Source organism: Catharus ustulatus, chromosome Z, assembly GCF_009819885.2.
Source record: "Catharus ustulatus isolate bCatUst1 chromosome Z, bCatUst1.pri.v2, whole genome shotgun sequence".
Taxonomy (NCBI): Eukaryota; Metazoa; Chordata; class Aves; order Passeriformes; family Turdidae; genus Catharus; species Catharus ustulatus.
In genome coordinates this window covers 1,513,662-1,532,116 of record NC_046262.2, presented here as the reverse complement: position 1 = coordinate 1,532,116, position 18,455 = coordinate 1,513,662, and the positions used below count along the sequence as shown (strand labels likewise).

At 50.1% G+C, this 18,455-nt stretch overlaps 1 protein-coding gene across 4 annotated transcripts in view; it reads left to right on the top strand.

Annotated features, from left to right (window-relative positions):
* Positions 1-17,779, top strand: part of CTIF (cap binding complex dependent translation initiation factor) — a 141,279-nt gene extending 123,500 nt beyond the window's left edge. For all 4 annotated transcript variants that reach the window (XM_033085921.2, XM_033085919.2, XM_033085918.2 and 1 more), the window contains 3 exons: positions 1,409-1,564; positions 14,742-14,795; positions 16,600-17,779. In XM_033085921.2, the coding sequence (XP_032941812.1) occupies positions 1,409-1,564; positions 14,742-14,795; positions 16,600-16,815 (426 nt within the window). In that variant the 3' untranslated portion in view covers positions 16,816-17,779. The remainder of the gene's footprint in view (positions 1-1,408; positions 1,565-14,741; positions 14,796-16,599) is intronic.
* Positions 17,780-18,455: the final 676 nt, after the last annotated feature.

Here is an 18,455-nt window from a genome sequence, read left to right as displayed (position 1 = left end):
ACATATAAATAGCTCCTGCCTTGGAACTTTTGTGCATACAGTTGTGTCATGAAAATAATCATTGTGCTTTTGCCTGGCTTTCTTTAGCAGCTGCTTCACGTAGCTTTGTTCTAAAAGGAAGATCTCTTGTATGTTGTCCAGGGCAAGAGAGCAAACTTTGGTGTGGTGGCTTTTATATCTCCCTAGCTTTGCAGAGAGCAGCTGCAGGTCAGAGTATTTGCAGCAGTGAAGCCCTTTGTCTCAGGCAGTAGGAATAAACAGAGATGAAAAAGATAGAAGGTAATTTATTTAGTTGCTGGATTTCAAAGGTTGTGCAACCTGCACCTGGAGCACGCGGTGTGGAGAACAAACTTGTCCTCTTCTTCAATATTCCCCTGCTTAGTGTCTACTGAATTTTAGTACCAAGGAAAGGTCACTATGGAGACAGACAAGCAAAGTTGCGTGGGATGTCATACAAGAACCTCTGCAGCATCTCTTAGAGCCCAGGAAAACCTTCTTGACTCCAAGCACAATGCACTCCCTTGTGCCATCCTCTAGAAGGGTTTTTATTTGCTTTTCTGTGTTGCCTTGTGTTCTTTGCCATGTGCTTCCATCACATACATCCCTTTTCATACCCTGCCTTTCAGATCCCTTCTTTCTCCTCAGCTGGAGGTCTGATGGAGAGGCAGCTATCTCCCTGTGTGCTTCCTCCTGTTGCTGATCCATAAATCACGTCACTGGGATAATCCTTAGTCATAGCAACCATCAGCTCGGGCGCAGGGTGACCTTTTAATGCCAAGCCCAGGCTGCCCTGATCTTCTGGTTGGGCAGGGAGCCAGTCTCTGCCATTATTTTGTGAGACACCAGAGAGCAGCCAGACCATTAGGATGCTGCTGGCCAGACACTGGGTCTGCTGAAGATACTGGAATGAATGGGCTGGACAGGTCGATTTGGACCAGCAAGCCCAGCATAGCCACCAGCATTTCCTCTGTGTTTTACTTAACCTCTCTGTTGCTGCTTTTATTCAGTCCTGGTGGTGCTGGCTTCTTCCCTCCTCACCAAAAAAAACAGATCATCCAAACCCAACTCAGTGGTGCATATGGAAAAGTGACCCGGTGTCTGTTAGGGTGGACAGTGGGGCGCAGAGGACAGACACCATCTCTGGTGCAAGCTCTGGCCGTTATTGCAGGAGTTGGTGATATTTCTGCAGTTACTGCTTTCTGGTGGCTTTGCTCTGTTGAAATTGCAGCCACTCCGTGCACGTTGAGTAATCTCCCCACTGTTACTAAAGAGTCAGTCTGTCTGTCTGTCTGTCCTCCCCCCACCCCAAGTTTCAGTTTCCTCCTAATTCTCCCTCTCAGCAGCCGTTGCCTCTGCCGTGGTGGTGCAGTGTTGCTGATGCATTCTGTTGTCTCTGTGCCTCTTGCAGAAGGATTTCTCCATGCGGGAGGAGCTGCAGCAGCGGGACGTGGAGCGCTGGCTGGGGTTCATCACCTTCCTCTGCGAGGTCTTCGGCACCATGAGGAGCAGCACTGGGGAGCCCTTCCGAGTCCTTGTCTGCCCCATCTATACCTGCCTCAGGGAGGTAAATGCCTTCCCACTTTGTCCTTCCCCACCAGTGGGACAAGCTGTTGCAATGCTCTGTGGAGATGCCCATGGTCCGTGGAAAGGCCGTGGCTGCCCCAACTCTGGAAGTGCCCAAGGCCAGGCTGGATGGGGCTTGGAGAAACCAGGGATTGTGGAAGGTGTTCCCGCCCACAGCAGAGTGTCAGTACTAGGTGAAGGATCTTTAAGGCCTTCCAACCCAAACCATTCTGGGATTCCATCTTTGCTTTATTATTCCTAGAGGTTTGCTCTGCCAATGTTTCGTACTTCAAAAGTACCTACATCTGCAGGCATGCTTGGCTCTTCCTGCATATTGCCTTTCTGCTTGTTAAAGCACAACAATTAAAGCATGCACTTCCTTTGTCCAGTGGTTAGAAAGGACCAACAGTTGAAATGGCAAACCAAGCACTGGAGTTTGCAGATCCCAATGTTGTGAAAATCCCCACCTAAGCAGCTTAAACAGCTTCTTAAAGCAGGTGAAGCCACCTGAATAGATGAGACAGACTGAGGGGAGGAAGGAGGGAGAGAAAGGAAGTCCCTAATGTCCTTAGACCCAGCCCAGTGCAGCAGAAACCCAGCCAGGTCACCAGGGTTGGGGATTTTTCAGAACCTGATCTCCTGATGAGCTCATTGTCCAGCTCCCCATGGCTCAGAGTGGTGGCAGAAACCGCAGTGAGTATGTAAAGAAAAGACAGCTCAAGTGCTGAGAGGAGGAGAGGGCTTCCCTCCGTCCTGTTTTAAAGATGGTTTTATCTCCTGCTGGTGCCTGTAGAAGACTTTCTCAGAAAAACCCGCCTCGTTGCCCAGGGTTGGAGCTGTGAATCTCAGATTGTCAGTGGTGCTTCTGTCAGGCCATAAATAACTCGCTGTAAAATAAGTTCTCCGCTAGACCTCAGGCAAGGGAAGGATAAAGAAAGTGCTGGTGATGACTTTTTTTACACGCATGGGAAGTTTCCTCTGAATGCAAACACACCATAAACATTTTGTCTGGGTGGTAGCACTGTGGGCAGAGCTCACAGATGGTGACTGGAGCAGTGAGGAGTGCAGGCCCCGTGATGAGGCAGACATACCCAGAGGAGGAGATGGGAGAGGGATGCTAAGAATAGCCAAACTTCCCCAAAATCTCTGCCCACGGAGCTATGTGTCACCTTCTGGGGAAGATCTTGACGTCTAGCAAAGCCCCCGTGCCCATCCGGTTCCCATCGTAATCGTGACACAACACAGCCCTGATTCTGCCAGAGCTTTTCCCTGCCCACTCCTGTCTGCCCTCACCATGCTGTCACTGTCCCTCTTGTCACCTTTCTACTCTGTAGGGACACAGTGGTGAGCCAGAGGTGTGCAGAAGGACGTGAATTTCTTATATCAAGGATATTTTTTGCTACAGGGCAGCTCCATAAAAAGATTCACTAATTATATCGAGATGTCATGCGTAAATTTGCTCTTAAAAATACATCTCTGTTCCTTAGCAGGACAGGTCTGTCCCTGTGGTGTTGTTTGTCACAGATGACTTTACTAGATGATCTTTAATAGCGAGATGATCTTTAGGTCCCTTCCAAACCAAGCTGGTCTGTGATTGAGAAGACTCTTAGCTTAGGTGACACGGGTGAGCCTGACTCTTCTGTCTCCCGTGCCCAAAATGGTTGTGCTGTGACTGCTCTCTCCACACTGCTTTGACCTTGGTTCAGCCATCCCTCTTCCATGGCTCTGGAATGGATTTTCATTCTTTTGCCCTTTTTTTTGTCACTGGCAATGACAAAAGGGGGTGTCACCATGGCCTGTGAAGTTTGGGACTCCCACATGCCTCAGGACAAGGTGTAGTAACACTCACCATGGGGTTTTTTTCCCTTCTGCTGATCAGAATATCCCCTAGTAGAGTCTCAGCCCCTCACCCCAACTCCTTTCATATTGAGTATTCCCCAGCAATCTCCCTCTGTGCTGCCCACAGTCCTGCATAGCTCCTTCTGCCTTCATCCACCCATCCTTAGACCATAAATCATTAGCAGAGGCAAGATAACATCTTTCCCTCTGCCTGTCCTTTCAGCTTGCTTGCTTTTTAGTTTCTCTTTTTATTTTTTTTTCCTTTTTCCCTTTTCCTTGATAGCTCTGGCAGACTCAGCCAAAGGTCAGCAAGGCAGTGAGCAAGAGGAAGGGAAAATTGCCTGATGACTGAGGCAGGAATGTCTCTTCCCTTCCCCCTGCAAAGCTTCCTCTCTCCAGCTCCTTTCCCCCCAGATAAAATAAAAACTTATACACACCATCATTAGCTGTGTGGGAGGGAGTGAGGGTGGCCGTGAGGACATCAGTGCTGGGTGGGGAGGAGCTGGTGACATGGCTGGAGCATCGAGTGACAATGCCAGTGCTGTTTATTGAGCAGTGTGGATGGGTTGGCATTGTGGGCTGGGAAGAAAGAAAAAAAACAACGACCATTTCAGGTGAGGCTGGAGTGATAAATGCTGGGTTTGTTGGCTGATTGACCCGACGCCCGTCGCTGTACTCAGGGAAGCAGGCAGGCCCTCATGTCAAACAAGGCAGTGGGTGTTTAATCATGGCAAAGGAAATTAGGGTCAGAGCCACCACCTCACCCAGGCTGCCTTTTGGGAACCAAAGGAGTGGCTGTGCCCCTTGGCTTAAGTACAGTCCCTACCAAATCCCCATGCCAGAGGGCTCTGCTGCATCCTCCTCCATCACCTGAGCTTGAAGTGAGTGGGGGAGGAAGGGTCTGCCAACACATCCAACACTGTGATGCGTTTCCCAGGAGCAGAATCCCTAACAAATAAAAAATTTTCATTTCCATGACTGTTTTGAGGGTTTTGGGGTGAGGTTTGTGCTGGCTGAGTCCTCACAGTGAGGTCTGGTGAGGTCAGCACTGGGATTTTAGGCAAAGACAGGGTTTGCCAAGGGAAGTAAAAGGTGGGTCCAGCTCTCATTAAAATGGTTTAATGGAGCACAGTGTGTTTGGATGGTGGTTTGGACAAAAACATGTTTTTCTGCTTGGAACAGTGCATATTTTAGGCTGGAGAAGGGTAATGGATACCCAAGGTCGGCCCAAAGATCAGACCTGTAGACAGCTGGGGAAAGGAGGAGAACCCTGTGCAGATGAGAACACGAGGTCTATTGCAGCCCTTAGATCTGGGAAGCCTGGGAAAAGAATAACAAAGCAGAGATGTTAAATAGAAATAAAAGCACTTTCCTCCTATTCTTCCCTCAGAGCTTCGGGGAATCGAGGGCGAGCTGGAAGAGGGCATTGTTCCTGGGATAAAGGCTTTCCCCAGGGATGGTTGTGCTGCAGTCAGAGCACTGTGGGTTCGACCTTTGCCTGCTTCTAGACCTGGCTGTTCTCACTTGGGACCAGTGGTGGCATTGTGGAGGATCACATTCTTCCATGAGCCTTTTAGCAGTATTAGGAATTGTTTCCTGTGCATGGTGGTCTTAAGCAAGAGTGATATCCCACTCTCTCCTTCCAGCCCTATAAGCCCTCTTGTCTCTGGCCTCACTTTATTTCACAAAACCACTCAAAATTTGTTCCTGAACAGCTCCTTCCAGGATGGTGAGAAGTGAACATGCTAACATCTTTCCTGCTCCAAAGCCTCTGCCCCATGTCCATACACCAAGGGCCATGCTGAGCCATGCTCCAAGAATGCTTCATGTTGCATGTCCCCCAAAACAACTGAAACCAAGAGAAGAACCAAGGGACTTTGGTTCTTGCAGCCTGGCCATACTACTTCTTTTCTGTGGCCTTTGGCAGAGTCAGCAAAATGAAGAAAATGGATGGTTAAGGCAAGGGAGCAGCAAATGTTGGCTGTGGCACCGAAGATGTAGAGATAATATTATTTACCATCTATTGTTCACTGATTGTCACCACTTTTGCCTTCCCTGCTCTTCCTCAAGCGTGGTTGGAGCTGGCTGTCCCTCATCCAGCTCTGTGCTCCCATGTCAGTGTGTGAGTCAGCAGGGTGGCCATGGCCCATCCCAGCTCAGTGCCCTCCCAGTTTCATCCCCTGGTGCTGCTGGGGATGGGGAGACATTAGGACTGGATCCCGAGGGGCCCAGCCCAGTTCTAGGTGACATCTGAGGTCTGCAGGGAAGAAGGGATCACAGCCAGTGTGATCCAGGAGGTTTTCCTCCTCTGGTGTCTCTCATCCTCAGTGGATGTTGTTGGGACACCAGCCCAGGAGGTGCCCTGGGGCTGGGAGCTACCACCTTCCTGCCAGCCCCCTGCCAAGAGCAGCTCAGGTGGTTGGTCCCAAGTGCTGCTTTGGATGTATTTGTGTGTTCTTACAATGCCCTTTAGCAGCCAGGTAACCTGAGCAGTTGTCTATGGCAGCAGAGCAGGGAGGTGGAAAAACTGGCTCAAGAGACTCAGGCTCAGGGTGATGCCATGTGGCAATAAAGCCACTGTGGTCCCTCGAGGCACCTCACCAGCTGGTATCCCACAAGGACAGGCAGCACAGGGAGGGTTCTGCCGCCTCTCACACCCCATAATAACTCTGTCCCACTCCTTACCCATGTCACTGTGCTCTTCTCCTGCACAGGAATGATCTTTTGTTGAAAGTTTCAGGTTTCCTCTTAACATTTTGCTTCACCTCACTGAGGTCCCTCTCATTGGCAGCTCCTTGAATACATTTCAGTACATCTCAAACTTGCTGTCAACTTCCAAACTTCGTGAGATTGTGCTCCTCACCTCCTTCAGGTCACAGATAAGGATGCTAAATAGGGCAGGTCCTGGGATAACAGCTTGGTAGTTAACATCCCTGGCCTTCAGGCAGATTTGGGTTGGAACCCAATGGCTACAATCCCCTGAGCCCAACCATCCAACCTGTTTTTTTACCCACCTAGTTGTCCTGGCTTGGATACAAAGGGACTGGATATCAGGGGTGACAGGGAGCTGCCTTGGACAGGGCTGTTGGGGCAGGTTCAGAGCAAACCCCAGGATCACCACAGAAAGAATAACTAAGCTGCAAAACTCCTTTGTGCAGGAGGCTGCAGGACCAATTCGTGGAGATCCCTTCAGCTTGGGGGGTTTATTGCTTCTGAGGCTGGCTGTATACCCCAGGGGTATCCCTTTAAGAGGGATGCAGTCATTGGCCTGACCCAAGACAGATGATTTTAGGGTCTTAATACCAACCCTGGGGACTGAGGGCAGCTCCCAGGCGCTGTGAATCAGCAGGGATCAGACCCAGCAGGCTGGCAGCAGGCAGGACAGTTGCTTCTCTGCAGGAGTTGTCTCCTACCTCCAGTCTGGTTGGCAGAGACAGTCCCATTTCAGCATCGTTTAAAATCTTGGCACGCTCCCATGGCTTCCCTGCCTTGGTACACGCTGCTAACTGAAAGCCTCGGGGTGGTGGTGCAGGGAGGATAAATACTCCCTGTCTAATTGCCTTCCCCCCACGTCTGAGTCTGCGGTGCAGCGTGTAGACGGGTATCCACTCCCCTCCCTTCTCTTAGTGCCTGTTATCTCCTGGGGCCATGCTGCGTAATTTAGCAAAATATTCTAACACGGTAATTAATGTCTGAACTTCAAGAGGGCACTGCCTTTTCACTGTCTCCTTCAGAGGAAGAAAAAGGAAAACCTTCCTGGCTGCAGTCGGATGAGCGAGGAGGGTGGTGCTCCTTGGAAAAGAAAATTGTATCTTTTAACGTGGGTTGTGTTGGGTTTTGTTAATCACTCTCACTTTTTAAAAAGCATCAGCCTTCTGAGTCGAAAAAAGAGTGTTTGACAGTGTAATGAGATGCTAGGATTTTTTGTATTACTCGCCGAGTCAGAGAATGAAACTGAATTTTTGCTTTATCAAATGAGCAAAGGCACCTAGGGGGTTGGATCTTGATCCCACACCACACTTCCACTCAGAAAGCTCCAGGAGGCCAGATCTGAATAGAGAAAATAATGAAGAAGGGGCCTTACATCCTCACAGAAGTCGCCTTCTGGTCCCCCCTGTCTGGTTCTGCAAAAAATCAAAGATTTGGTCTCCAGTCCTGTGGGACTGGGGCAGACTGAGAGGTGTTTTGTCTGGGGAAAGGATGAAGGAGGAATGAGAACTGTGGGCATGGGAGGGAAGGGATTTCAGGGAAGGAGTGAAGAAGAGGGACTAAGGGTCAGGGATACCAGGAGGAAGGAGAAATGAGGAGAACAAGTAGGGAATTGTCTTGGGAGTCCAGGAGATGTGGGTTGAAGGCACGGAAGATCTGGGAGGAAGGTCTGAGATTTGGAGCAAGTGGGGCATGTGGGTGTAAAGGGGATATGGACTTCCAAGCCATGGCAGGAGGCAGAGTGCAGGAGCAGAATCTACAAAGAGCAAGGGTGAGTGCCTGTCTGTAGGATCACACAGGGCAGGGGTGGATGTGCCTGTAACCTCTGTGCCTGCCATACATACTAAATAATTAACCATCCAAAAAGCTCCCACACCCCCAGACCCCCATAGCTGTGCTGGCAGAAACACTCCTATGGATGCACATTGTTTGGGAAACAACAGATTTCCTTTAATCCTGGTCATTTTGATCAGAGGGCATAGTTAAGGTGGAGGAGGTCAGGTGTTACTTGGGAGCAGCTGAGGACAGGCCAAACTGAAGAGGGCTGCCCAGTGCCTATAAGCCCATCTGCCCTGGTGTGTATTTTATGTGCAGGAACATATTCTTGGAAAGCCACAGGACTCATTTAGTCCCAGCACTAAAACAGTGATGTTGTATCTTAAATAGAGAAAATGCCACCCTCGTTTCTCTGGGACCCGTGGAGAAGGCAGAGGAAGCAATTTGTGCAGATAAAGAAGTGAAGTCAGATACCATCTCACAGGATGGTCCCTCCTCCTCGCGTGCCTTTGTTTTTCTCCCTCGCCCTCCGTACCAGGCATTGTTAGTTCCCAAAAACCCTTTCAATGGGATGTAAACACAACTATTTGCGTCTGCCGCTGCGCGCTCGCTGCCTCTGCAGAGCCAGGAAAGCGCAGAGCCTCCGGCCAGCCAGGGTGGAGCCCGCTGCAATCAAGCACCATGGTCTCGCCACTGTTTCTTTCCATGTTTTGTGTTTCCCCGGGACCCTTGGGATGAGATCACATCCTCCTCTCCCAGGGTTATTATGTCTTCGGACGGGCAGGATGAAGCCAGTCGTCTGGGTGGCTTGAACTCCCTGTGCACCCAGACTGGGTGGCTCTGGTTGTCTGTCCTGCTCACCTTCAGGTCCTGGAGGTCCACCTCCAGCCAGGGGATGTGTAACCACCAGGCTACTGTTGGATTGCAGCGTCTGGGTTGATGAGTGACCAAATTTTCTTCATCATTGTCTCCAGTAATTGCCTCTTAATGGTTTCCATCTTCGCAGGAATTTCTTCTACCATTCCAGATCCGGGGAGAGAGAGAGTGTCGTGTTTCATGGTTTCCCTTGTCTTGCAGTGGAAAGGAGTAGGAGGAGTTTCCCACGACTGGGTACAGGATTTTGTTCCTCTGACCTTAATTCAATTTGTTGTTAAGTATCTCTGAGTTCCTCAGGAGCCTGACAAGGAGGATAACCAACATTTTGGTTTACTCAACGCAATAAACAAACTAATCTCTTCTTACCATCCTCCCAGGGAGTCCTGGTTGCGTAATAAGAGAACAGAAGTCTCCTCCTGAGCTGAAAGGAGCACATCAATGTAAAAGGAATTGGTGCCATGAAAACCCATTTAGGTTCTCCAAAGTATGTTAAAGTGTCTGCTGTGGACATGACTCTGATGCAGCCATGCAGCGACAAGCAGTTCAGCACAGAGCTCTTTGCCCCCTGGGCCACTTTGTCTGGGCAGCTGTTTGTGGGATCAGCATGTGCTGGTGGTCTCTTCACGATGGAGCATCAGGAGCTGATGTCAGACATTCTCACCCAGACAGAGACCGCAACATCCCAGTCAGGCAATTGGGAAGAGGGTTCCCTCCATGAGACACACGATCTGGTGGCCCCTTGTGCATATTCTGTAGCCTTGAAGGCTTCCCAGATCCCCTGAGAGGTGTGAGCAGAAGGGAGTGGGGAGAGAAACACCTTTGCTAGTGGAAACAGCTGGGCACAGACTGCCTCTCCTAGCTGAGCTGTGTTTTTAAGTCCCAACAAATCACGTTTTGGAGCGTGGCAGAGCCTGTGCTTTGTGCAGAGATCAGCACAGGCAGCTCCATGAGGGGAAAGGTTTTCTCCAAAACTTTGTGTTTGGGCAACCTCAGCATCAAATGGGGGAGCAGAAAAGATTTCACTTATGCCTGTGAGCTTCTAGAAATCTGTTTCCATGTGCTCACTTGTTTCCTCTCCAGAGAAAGTCAGTCTCATCTGACTTCCTCACTCCTGTGCCAGGGTCTCAGCACTCCCATTGTAAACAAGTTCTTCCATCTATTTAGTCTGAATCTTCCCTTTTATAGATAAAAACTATCATTCCTTATCCTGTCACTACAGTCCCTACTAAAAACTTAGTCCTTATCTTTGTTATAAGAGAGATGTAAGCTCCCTTCATGATGGAGTCTCTGTGATGATCCCGACCACAGGGCTGGAACAGATCCATCTCTCAGAGCACCAAGGCCATCGTGGCCCTTCCCAAGTCCCTTTCTGGTTAAAAGCAGGGCATCTCCCCCACACTTCCAGTTCAGTATGTCCACCCTGCTTAAGCTCCAGCACAAATAACTGATCTTCCACTTCCTCATGGAAATGTGTCTCTGTTTTCCCCCAGAGCCTTGCTCCACACCAGTGAGCCGATTGCTGCACCAGGGTGATGCATTTGCAGCATTCTGGTTCCCCTGAGGTCATGCTCCACAGTCCCTGGGAGGGGGGAACACTGGGAGGCACCTCCTCCTGACCCAGGTGTGGATGAAAAGCATACCTGTGGGCAGCCTCAGGCCCGAGGCTGCCTGGGTGTCCGTGCGTGTTGCGTGAACCCGAGATGCCCGTCGGGGAGCCAGGGCGAGCGGCGTGTGGACTGCGGTCAGCCCAGCTTTCCCTGGGTCTCACCCCAGCCTCTCCGTGGCTCTGGGTGGATATTTTCCAGGTTTCTTGCGCTTTCACACTGGAGTCATCACCGAAGCGTCATAAAACACTGCATGCTAAGGGGTAGTTAGTGGCCGGCATTGCTTATGTGTCGTTTTGCAAGCGATATTGTACACAGTAATTAGCACTGCGCCTTGCAGGAGAGGTATCATTGCATCTGGAAAGGGTGATGTGTGCGTTGGGCTGCTCCCACCCCATCTCCTGGGGAGAATTGCTGAAGAACACAATTAAACCTGTGTGGTTTGGTGATAAGGGGTGGTGGGGCGGGTTCTCCTGTCCTCCTCGTGGTGTGCGCGCCCCTGAGAATACCAGGTAAGCACTTCAGCTTCTCAGCAGGCCAGGTGATCTGAGAAAGCAGATAATAAACCCAAATGTTTGGGGTGAGCCCCATTGTCTTCACTTTTTGGTTTGCTCTTGGTGCTCTGCACTCCACACACATGTATCCATTGCTGTTCGGGGGACCAGGCTGGCTCTGTCCGTGGTGAGGCACAGCTGCGCTTTTGGGGCTCCTTTGGTCCTTCAGGCACGGCTGCATGTCCACCCCATGTGGCTTATCTCTGCAGAGATGTCAGAAGAAGGTTCTGGGGCCATGGAGACCAGAGGAGATGGGTCCCAATAGCACGCCATGAATACCAGTTATGCTCAGGGCCACCTTGCAAGGCACTGCAAGTCGCCACAACACGCAGCACTCCCAGGAGCAGACCCTAAAGCTTACTTTGGGTTGCTTATGCAAATACCTGGCACCTGGGGCCCACCCAGGCACACTGACTGCCCAGGACCTTGCCCAGTGCTCGTGTGTTGGAGTGACATGGAAATTTGAACAAGAAGGCACACGATATCTCACACCCGTCTGCAAGGCAGCGAGTCCAGCACCAGAAACAAAAGTGAGAAGCCTTTCGCAACTGAGGCTGGGTATTATATGACTGGCCGGGCAGATTCTGGCATGCAGCCTCCTCTCTTAGGAAATCAGGCAGACTCTTTGTCTGCTTTCCAGCAGGAACTGCTGCTTTCATTGCCCGGCTTCGCCCGATACAGGGGAAACCGGCTGGAGAGCAAAGGGAAGTTTTTCTCGCAGACAGCCCCAGCCTCGGGGGGATGATTACAGGTTAAACTGAGGAGCGCGTGAGTCCCAGCTCACCTGCCCTGTTGTCTGCCTCATGCTGCTCTTTCAGATCCCTCGTCCACGTCCACCAGCTGGTTTGAACCCTGTGGGAACTCGGTGGAGAGGGATGGGATGGTGCCCATAGTGGGAGTTGGGCAGAGGCACACAGCAGGGAGGAGCAGCTATAAATAGTTAAATAAATAATAATTCCAATGTGGGAGTGCTAATTTAATGGGTATAGAGTGTTTACCTTAAAATATTTTAAGTAAATATGAATTAGATTGCAAACAGGGAATGCAGTTGGCTGGGTGGTCACACGAGTGCCGGGACTTTAGGACTGTGATTTCCCTGGAGCTCTCAAAACATTTTCACTGTTTTTTTCCTGCAGCCCTGGTCAGGTCTGACTCAGGGGTCACAGAGCTTTGGAAACACTGTGCTCTAGCTGAAGGAACTACCCCAGTGCTTTGAGTGCCTGGTGCTCACATGGGGCACCATCAGTGGGGATGAAATACCCTTTGAGAAATACATGCAAGTTGTCATTGATGGGTGAGGACATCCATGGTGGGACCCCAGGCAGCAGAGTCCTTGCAGTCAGCAAGGTTCACTGCCCATGCCAGGCTCCCTGATCTCTTCCTGTCATGCAGGAGTCAGAAGCAGATAGTGCCTGCACCCAAGCATGCTACAAACATGACCAGCAACATGCAGAGAAACAGTGACTTTGTCTGATCCTCCAGGCTCCAGTCCCTTGCACTGATGCAAGTGGCTGGCAGCCATCTGTGGCCATGGATTTGGACTCTGGTTCTCTCTGCTGGGCTGTCCCCTCCTGCACAGGGATATTCCTGGGCTTGGTGGGCAGGCTGTGGGCCTCCCCAGCCTACAGAGGCTCACCTGTAGTGCTTCAAACTGGTATCTCTTGGCACCCTGATGGAGCAGTGGAGCATGTGGTACTTGGGTCAACAAGGTGGGGCACGTGGTGCCTTGGCTGGCTGACTGGATGGATGGATGGATGGATGGATGGATGGATGGATGGATGGATGGATGGATGGATGGTGCAGCACAGGGTGCCTCTGGGGCGATGGAGCTGGTGGATACTGCCAAGTCACACCAGATGGTGTCCATGAGGACAGGTTCAAGTTGGAGGCTCCCTGCCCAGGGCTTGGGTAGAATGTGTTCCCTGTTTCATCATAGGTAGGTGAGACTGTTCCTCATTAGCCAGGTATCTGAGCATTTCACAGGGACATGTTCATCCTCACAAATACCTTTTGAGGTAGGGAAGCATGTCCCAACCCTGTGTGTGGGAAGCTGGGGCAAGTGAAGTTGCAGCCTTCCTGTGACCACATATCCTGGGCAGGGAGCAGGATCACTGAGGAGACCATGGCAGAGGAAGGGCTGGAGTCAATCCTAACTCTACTTTCATGCTTTAGTTTTAGTTATGCTCTTTACTAAAGAATACCAAAGATAAGAAAGGTGCTGTTAAAAGGTGTTGTCTGTTACTTTATTTGCAGCCCTGCTTCATGCCATGCTCATGAGCTAAATACCCCAGGAGGGAATATCTGGACTACTGCCTGTTTATGTTTTTCCCTAAGTGATATTTTTTTTCATTGTTGGTGTTGGGTTTAAAATAATCTCATGTTTTCTTGTGAAGAATCTGAACTGTTTGTGAGAATTTAGAGCACATGGCTTGGGCTTAACCAACATTTTCCAAACAACTTAGCAGAAAGATAAACTGGAGGGGAGCGGGGCAGGAAAAATAAAGTTGTATGATTTGAAAACCGTGGCTAACAGGAGATAAAACCAACAGACAACGTGCTCATTGAGATGCTGTGAACACCATCTTCAAAGAGAACAATCTGCTGTCTGTCGAAAACAGAAGACAAAACTCAGAGAGGAGTGATAATTTCCTTGTGTTACCTCTTCTTTCCCTTATTTTCCAAACAGCGTAGAGCTGGTAAATGGACATTTATTTGTAGAGAAGAGGAAACATGGAAAAACAGGAGTGGGAAGGAGAGATGATAAGGCCTGGAGTCACAATACTGATTTTAACTAACGCATGTAACTTTGGGGTAACCTTGAGTTACAGTGAGCAATTTTTATATGGACAGTTTTTATCAGTTCAACTGCTTTTTAAAAGTCTGCTTCTCTATAATGGAGTTCAGAGAATAGTGAAACCAGTTTTCCCATTTTTTTCTCCTTTTGCTCAGTTGTTACGGCACACAGGGATTAGCTCAGGGGCATCAGGGCCTGTTCCTCCCAAAGTGATGGGATGAAAGTGGCTATAGCTTCAAGTGTTTCCAGTACCTGTAATTGTCATAAATATGGGAACAAAGAAGAATACATGTTTTTGGTCCTGTTTTGAGGATCCTTGCTCATGGTTTCAGTGTTTGTGGGGTGACACATGCTGAGCTACTACTTTGCCATTGTGGGGAGCTGTTAACCCTTGTTGCACACCCTGAGTCTGAACCAAGAGAGATGGGTATCTTCCAGCACCCTCCTGTGCCGTGTCCAGCAACATGAGAGCAGAGCAGGGTTGGGGTTGGCGCACCTGAGACTGTAGTTTCACTGGCACCCCTTGCCCTTGCACCACTGTGTAATCAGCCTAGAAGGAGCTGTATTAATTACAGTGAATTGGATGTAACTCGTGCAGTTTTGTGGCTGTTAGAAGTGTCCCCACAGGGATGGAGGGTTTCAGGGATGTGTGGCAGAGCCCTTCCTTTCCAAACAACCACTCCTAGGCCTGTGCTGCTCCAGTGTTGTTGACTAATGGCTGCATTTATTCCCTGTGTGTGTAAAATGTTTCTCACTGCCTGCCATGGGATTAAAAAAGCAATGTAAACTAACCAAAATTTATTATGAAAGTTGCTAATCTAAATTTTACCCCATGTTTTGTCTCTGCTTACTCTAAATTTTTGTGTGGACAACCTGTTTTCTCCTCTCCTACTGATTCTGTGTCCTTTTCCTCCTGGAAGTGTCAAATGCCAAGCTGGACAAAGACACAGAAGGAAAGTTGTAAGGGAGGAGGAGGAGGAAGAAGATCATGCATTTCTCACTGCTTGTCTCTTCTCTCTTTTGCAGTTGTTGCAATCTCAGGATGTGAAGGAAGATGCCGTGCTTTGCTGCTCCATGGAGGTAGGGAAGCACCTCTACATCTACCCTGATCCTCATTGCTTTGGTCCTTCCATCCTTGCCCATGCATGTGTCAAGCAGCTGTTGGATGCTTCCAGACCCAACAGCTGTGTGGCCTCTGTGCATTTTGGAATGATCAAGCCCATGGTCTGCAATGATCATGAACACCTTCCACTGTCCCAGGCTGCTCCAAGCCCTGTCCAACCTGGCCTTGGACACTCCAGGGATCCAGGGGCAGCCCCAGCTGCTCTGGGCACCCTGTGCCAGGGCCTGCCCACCCTCCCAGGCAGCAATTCCTTCCCAATATCCCATCCAACCCTGCCCTCTGGCACTGGAAGCCATTGCCTGTGTCCTGTCCCTGCATGCCTTGTCCCCAGTCCCTGTGCAGCTCTCCTGGAGCCCCTTGAGGCCCTGCCAGGGGCTCTGAGCTCTCCCTGGAGCCTTCTCTTGTGCAGGGGAGCAGCCCCAGCTGTGCCAGCCTGGCTCCAGAGCAGAGGGGCTCCAGCCCTGGAGCATCTCCGTGGCTTCCTCTGGACAGGCTCCAGCAGGTCTGTGTTCTTCCTGGAGGACCACAGAGCTGGATTCAGGACCCCAGGTGGGGTCTCAGAAGAATAGTTTAGGCAGAAGACCACTGTGAGATAAGAGATGGCCCTTGAGACTCTCATTGGGCTGCTGATGCATGTAAATGGATGCAGGAAGTTTGGTAGCTGGGGTCCCGTCACAAAATTACATCATCCTGGTTCCTTCAAATCTCACCCTCCCATTAAATTTTTAAGCACAGAAACAGCTTGGAGCAAAAGTATTGGAGCAAAAGCTACCCTGTCACTCGCTGTGCTCAGCAGCAGTTTTGCAGAGAAGCAAATGACTGGACATGGCACTCAGTGCTCTGGTCTGTTTGACAAGGTGATCAGTCTCAAGTTAGACTCAGTGGCCTTGAAGGGCTCTTCCAACCTAATTGATTCTATGATTCTGTGAAATGCAACAGAGTTTTATTGGTTACTTTTTTTGGGAAGTAATGGGCCCATGGGGACAGATGCTTTTCTTGCAGAGAGCTGTTGAAGTTACAGCCTGAATAGTTAAAATACAGCAAAGCAGATGACGCGGATTTGATTTTTAAGGCAAGGGAGCTCTGCTTTGGGGAGCCTCCTATGGACTCCTCACTGTCCACCCCAAACTTGGACCTTCTCTGTGGAGCTACCTAGGACTTGTGCTGCTTGATGGAGGCTCTCCAAAGAGTAATTGTTTTAGAAAAAGCCCTTGGCTCTCTTCAGCAAAGCAGCGCGACAGGTATAAATGCAGATCTCGGCAGGGCAGGATTTGTTATGCACACAGGAGCGTTCTGCTTATTCCAACTAATGACTGGGAGTCACTGGGAGCTCTGAATCAGCGAGTAAATGAAGGGCCAGGTAGAAGGCAGGAATACCACATCACAGCCTGCACTTTGTTTTGACAATAGCATGATTTTTAGGTGGGATTTTTTTTTTTTTTTTTTCAAAAGCAGTCCGTCGCTGCTACCTTTGAAGTCAGTGGGAGCTGAACCATTCACTCCTCCAGCAGCTTGGTGCGGATGCTTTTGAAAACCTCGCCCTTCGTGTTCAGCTCTTGGAGCCTGCTGCTGGGTGGTTTTGGTTTTCAAAAGCCACAACGCCTTTAACCTTGCCTGCACCAAGCAGGGCAGGACCGAAGGGATGGGAGGCGTCTGTAAAAAGCCGGAGGGGTGTTTTGACATCACAGAATGATAGAATCCTAGACTGTCTCAAGCTAGAAGGATCAGTAATCCATGGTTGACCCCTTCTTCTCCCGACAGCTGCAGAGCACTGGCCGGCTGCTGGAGGAGCAGCTGCCCGAGATGATGACAGAGCTGCTGGCGATAGCACGCGACAAGATGCTGTGTCCCTCCGAGTCCATGCTGACCAGGTCCCTGCTGCTGGAGGTCATCGAGCTGCACGCCAACAACTGGAACCCCCTGACGCCCACCATCACTCAGTACTACAACAAGACCATCCAAAAACTGACGGCTTGAGGGGCAGGGCAAGGTGGGGTGGTAAGGGACGAGAAGAAGACATGCGCCTTGACGGGACCCAGCAAGAGCTTTTCTGATTTAAATCCCCCAGCAGACCAAACCCCAGCATGCTTGAGAATACGTTCGTGGGGTGGGGAGGGAGCAGCATGTTTCTTTTTCAGCCGTGTCGCCAAGTGCCACCCCTCCTCCCTGCCGTGGTTTTGTTTTAGGGGTTTCTTTTTCTGAACTCATTGCTCAAGCAGCAGCAGCGCATCCCGCCGGGTTATTGTTTGGCTTTCGAAAGAAGACAGAGAATTTGGAAAAGGAGGGAAAAAAAAAAATAATCTAAGTGGGGGCTAGTATTGTTTTCACGCCGTCCTCCTGCCTTGCCCTGGCCAACTGGCAGGAGACAGCAGGCAGCAGATGTCTCGGGAGGACAAAGCCAGGCACACACTACACCAGACGCTCATAATTGATGGCTTTTGTCAAGCGGGGCTTGCATTAGGTCCCCCCCCTCCTTCTCTTGTTTTCAACTTTCTGTGTGTTCCCCCACCTACCCACCACCCCTTCAGAGGCAGATTGGAGAGCGGGACGACTTTCTTATTTGCACTGGCTTTTCCTTCCCTCGAGCATTCGTAATTTCTCCTTATCTTATTGTATTGTTGGACGGACAGTTGTGAGCAGCTCGGGGACGGGAGAGCAGCGCCTTCCCTCGAGCTGGGTGACGGTTTATGTGAAGATGCCGAAGCAGAAGGAGTGTTTTAAAGGAGTCCTAAAGCCACTGCAGAAGTTACATAGCCACCGTCATCTTGCCAGTAACCTCCTCGGTGGATTGAGAAATGTGTCCTTTGAGCTGGGGGCTCTAAAAACAGGGGATTCTGTGGCTCTTGCTGTTCAAGTCGCCGTTATTCCTCAGCCACTATAATCATTTAACTTTTTTTTGTAATAATTTTTTTTTTTCCATTGAAGGAGTGCTTTATTGTTATTACTGTCATGGTTGTAATTATACATTTAAATCCAGGCCTGTTATAGCTGGGCCTAATAATGTACAGGGCAAGGGAGAAATGAAGGTTTGATGTTCTTTGGAGACTGGTAAAGAGAAGACAAGCAGCGTATAGCAAAAAAAAAAAAAAAAAAAAAAAAATGGAAAAAAAGAAGAGGGAAAAATAGGAAAAGCCAAAAATAGAAGTTTTGAGCCTGGCTTCTAACTAGCTGAATATGCTATCCAACGTTCCTAGGTGTGCAGTGTGCAGGAGCAGCACTCAGTGTCAGCACTGTCCCACGCTCAGTGTAAGTGGCACAGTGCCATCGAGGGATGGTGACATCTTCAGAGAGGCAGACTGTGCCCGGGGATCCCCAGCTTGCTCCAAGAACCCCTCATGGCTCTGTGCTGGAGCATCCTGAGGGAGAGGACAGCTGTGGGGGACGGTGGGGAGGTGCCACCCAGAGGGTGAGAGGCTGATTCGGGGCAACGCCTGAATCATGAAAACACGGTGGGCTCCTTACTTGCTGATCCAGCAACACTTTGACTTAGGAAATCCCTCCAGGTGCTTTTTCTAGTGAAGCCTAGCGAGGGTGAAGGCTGCCACATCCTGCCTGCAGAAGCCGAGGAAGGCATGATACTGTCAGCCCATCCTGGTTTCTTCTCACTGTTCAATTTA